Genomic DNA, 4,189 nt, shown 5'->3' on the forward strand with positions numbered 1-4,189 from the left:
TAATAATAATAATAATATGTTTCGATTTATTAATCGCTCAACCCTGCAGAGCTGCTGGCTCTGAGCGATTTACAGTTACACATTGACGAGGGACTAACAATGATTCATAGGGGGTAAGGGAGGACAACATATAAATCTTTTAAGTTGCACACATTTGCAGCCGACGGGGATTTTTGTTCAGCTGTAGGCTCAGACGTGTTCCAGACAGCAATCACTCGGCTTTAAGGTGCAGAGATGGGGAATGCTGTACTTGTAAAATGTCTGCTGGTCATGCTGGGGGTTTTTAAGCGTATAGGACGGTTTGAGACCAAAAAGTAAGTAACCCAAGAGGAAACCAATACCAACAGCAGGGCAGTCTGCTGAAGGAAACTGTAGCTGACACCAACCCACTCAGGGGCAAACCGGGCTTGTGGCCACATTTCTGCGTTTTGATGGGCATCTCACTAGGATGACCTCCATAAGTCCTTGGAGGGTCTCAGTCACTCCTTATTTGTAACTAATCCTTATCCACTTTGTTTTCACTGTCTGGACTTCCTCTGCCGAAAGAGGAAGTGCTGAATAGTCAGGAATCTGAGAGGCGTTGCTGGTGCTTCCTTTGAACATTATCCGCAGAGTCAGCATCTTGGCAGGCTCCCTTCCAACTATGAAACCTGAGCACTCCGGCTCCCTCTGGTGGCTTGTGCAGACGTTGCCATCATCTGAACTGCATGTCCAGTTTTTTTAGATTTCATAAAAGTATTGAAATATTTGTGGGCTAGTTTTGCAGAAAGCTTAGAGGACAGAGAAGAGTCCATGCAGGGCTTCCAGTGCAGAAGGAGGGACTCAGTTATTTTACCTTCTACAGTTCCCTGTGCATTCTTTGTTAACCTTTGCTCTCTTTCGTCTCTTCACTCACTGCCCACTGAAAGGCCGCGGTGGCTCAGTAGTTAAGTGGCTGAACTGCAGACCGGAAGGTCGGTAGTTCAGCAGTTCGAGACCCGAGTGCCGCGTGACGGAGTGAGCTCCCGTCTCTGGTCCCAGCTCCTGCCAGCCTAGCAGTTCGAAAGCAAGAAATTGCAAATAGATAAATAGGTACCGCTTCGGTGGGAAGGTAACAGCGCTCCGTGCACCTCGGCATCTAGTCATGCCGGCCACATGACCATGGAAACGTCTTTGGACAGCGCTGGCTCCTCGGCTTGGAACCGGAGATGAGCACCGCACCCTAGAGTCGGATGCAACTGGCTTTCGAGCAAGGGAAACCTTTACCTTTACCGTACCAATCTCCCCTTGCTATGCACAGCCTCAGGGGAGTGTGTAGCAGGTGAAAGGCTCAGCTCACGTAGAACACTGGGGAAGCCCAGGAGGCCAGCTCAGGGCTCCTCAGCGTCTTCTACAAGGAACAGAGGTTTCCTCACCAGGCTAGATTTGGAAAGAGCTCCTTAATGACAGAACACTGGAAAAGCCACTGACCTGTGGTCAGTGTGTTCCTGTGTGTGTGATATGGCTCAGTCTTAGACTGTCCCTGGACAGATAATTTGGCACACTGGCAGAGAATTAGGCATCTGCCTCACCTTTTGGTGGGTGGTGAACCAAAATAGGCCGTAGACTCCACCTGCCTTCAAAGTGTTTGTATTTCTCTTTCCTGCCTGTAGATCAGACACAATTTGTCAGAGGTTCTCCTTGCAACAATGAACATTTTGTTCACCCAGTACAAGAGGCTGAAAGGTACCAGCCCTGCCACTCCCGCCAGGCCTCAGCGGGTTATTGAGGATCGAGATTCGGTAAGATTTTCTTTCTCCCGTTGTTGTAGGGTTTTGTGGTGGGTTTTTTTTTAATTGGTAACAGTTTTCCTGACAGTAACATGAAAGGGTCGAATTCTTAGCACTTAATGTTAATTATTTTAATATTAAAAGGGGCTTTGTGAATCCTCCCTTTTATTCTGGCAGCTCTGCTCCTGTGAGGAAAAACCCTTGAATGGTCCCACTTTTAAAGGGGAACTGAGTTCTAAGAGGAGCTGATGAAGGGCCACCCACTGAGGTCGGGGTGGACCTGAGATTTGAACACAGATCCCTAGTCCCAACTCTGGATCTGGAACTTAGATCCCTGCCTCATTGTCCCACAACACGAGGGCTGCTTCTGGCATTTAAATCCACTTCTTACATAGCCCACCCAGCCCTCAAGGCGGCTGTATCATTTTGGAGGGAACTGTGGATAGAAAAGTGGCTGGGGGAAATTTTAAGGCCAGCGCTGGACACCGGACTACTTCAGTCCTCAGGGATGGATCCCTCCGATCCCTCCTGCTAGCAGAGGCATCATCCTCCATCAGAAAGGAGCCTTGTCCTGATGCATGAGGCCCTCCAACCTCCTCCTGCTGGAGAGGAGGGCCTGTGGCAGTGGGATGGATATGCGGGGACCCGAGCCTGTCTTGGATCAAGCTGTCATTCATACCTCTGCATGGGCAGGTGGAAGGGACTCTGCTGGGGATTGAACAGGTGGCCTTTGAGCTCCTTTCTCCTTTGGAAACATTATTTCCACCAATTTGGAGATTTTATTTACTTACCTCATCTATATCCCATCTTTCTCCCCAACAGGGACCCAAAGTAGCTCCCGTCATTCTCCTCTCTTCCATTTCATCCTCTGGGCCCAAAAGAGACAGTGTCTTCTCCGTTTCTTCAAATCTCGTTTTTGCTCCCAAGCACCCTTTTGGAAATTTAGAAAAAAATCTTCTCAACCACACATCTGTATATCTCCACCCTCCCCGTCATTTAATTGGGCACAGTTAAGATCAGATGAGGGTGCCCCCCTCCCCCCAATTGTAGTGCAGCCGCTTCAGCCACATGTCCACATAAATTGAGGATTTGTTTGGGGATTTTCATGGGTGCTGAAGGGCATTCTTTTACTGGCTGAAAGAAGAAGCAGAAAACAATTAGCATTGAAAGATTTAGTGTGGTGTTCCTGTTTTTTGGTCTTTGGCTGAATAATTATTGCGACTGGAACACCCGGACCTCCAGGCTTCCTTTAACCTTTGTGGAGAGACCAACGGTGATTGTTTTTGAATGGGGGGGGCACTCATTAGACATGCCGGTCTGTTTAGAAGGCTAATGCTCCGTCCTGTTCTGTTTAAATGCACTTTTTTTTTTCCAGGCACAAAATAATAAGGCTGTGTTTTGTTTGACTTGATTGTAGACACTTCTGGCCTCCTTTGTCAGGTTCAAGGTAGCTTTTAAAATATTAAGGCATTAGCTAAAAATACACAATCAATAATAAACCAGCATAGCAGCCATAAAGTACACTGTATTTTATGGTTGTTATGTGCTGAGTCTCACAATAAAACAGTGCCGTTAGCCAGGCAAGCCAAAAGCCAAATAGAAGAGTTGCATCTTACGGCCATTCCTAAAAGTGACTGAGGACCCACAGATTTCTGGGTCAAATCCATCAGCGGCCGTGGGGCAATTGCTGTAAAGAGCCTGTTTCTTACCATGCTGGATCCTTGCTAAAGTTGGAACACACAGGAGGGCCTGACTCTAATGTAATTGGAATGGTCCTTAAGATACACGAGCCCCAGGTGACAAAGGACTTCAGAGGCTAATAGCAGCACATTTAAATTGGTCCTGGAACCATAGACAGAGAAGTACAGGTGGCTCAATCTAGGCTGGATATCGAATTGAGTTCCAGCTCATGAAATTTCATGCTGGAATAAGCGCTGTTAGTCTTTTAAGCTGTCATACGACTTCTGTTTTATTTTGCCATGATAGATTAACCTGGCTGCCATGCTAGACTTATCAAATTGCAGCCTCTGGCATTTTGGATCTTTTTTTACTGGTTATAATATATAATACTAGTTGGTTTATAGGCAGATCTTTGGAAGTGCTTCCAAGATACCAAAGTATATGCATGTATTTCATGTCTTAAATTGCATCGTGCCCTTTGTTTGAGAAGCATGGGCAACTATCTGTGGGGATTATCATATTTCCCAGCAACCATGTGAGGTGTATCAGGCTGATCAAAGGAGAACCAGCTTTACAACCATGTGAGGTATATCCATGTGAGGTATATCAGGCTGATCAAAGGAGAACCAGCTTTAGACCCTATCAAGGCAGCTTTTCAAGAGTTTGAGACCAGCTCTGTCATCTGCACCAGGCTGCCACTCCACACTCTGTCTGCTGTTGGTGACAGCAGTGCTTATCCATAGGCAGTTCAAGGCAGTGAA

At 46.9% G+C, this 4,189-nt stretch overlaps 1 protein-coding gene across 1 annotated transcript in view; it reads left to right on the top strand.

Moving 5' to 3' along the window:
* The window catches only part of LOC107108131 (nuclear pore complex protein Nup93-like), a gene marked incomplete at both ends in the record, with an annotated part of 5,902 nt that extends 4,142 nt beyond the window's left edge, over positions 1-1,760 (top strand). Inside the window, one exon of the mRNA XM_015408534.1 lies at positions 1,632-1,760. Coding sequence (XP_015264020.1) covers positions 1,632-1,760 — 129 coding nt within the window. The remainder of the gene's footprint in view (positions 1-1,631) is intronic.
* Between the last annotated feature and the right edge of the window lie 2,429 nt (positions 1,761-4,189).

The sequence above is a fragment of the Gekko japonicus genome, unplaced genomic scaffold (assembly GCF_001447785.1).
Source record: "Gekko japonicus isolate JY-2015 unplaced genomic scaffold, Gekko_japonicus_V1.1 scaffold8433, whole genome shotgun sequence".
NCBI classification, from domain to species: Eukaryota; Metazoa; Chordata; class Lepidosauria; order Squamata; family Gekkonidae; genus Gekko; species Gekko japonicus.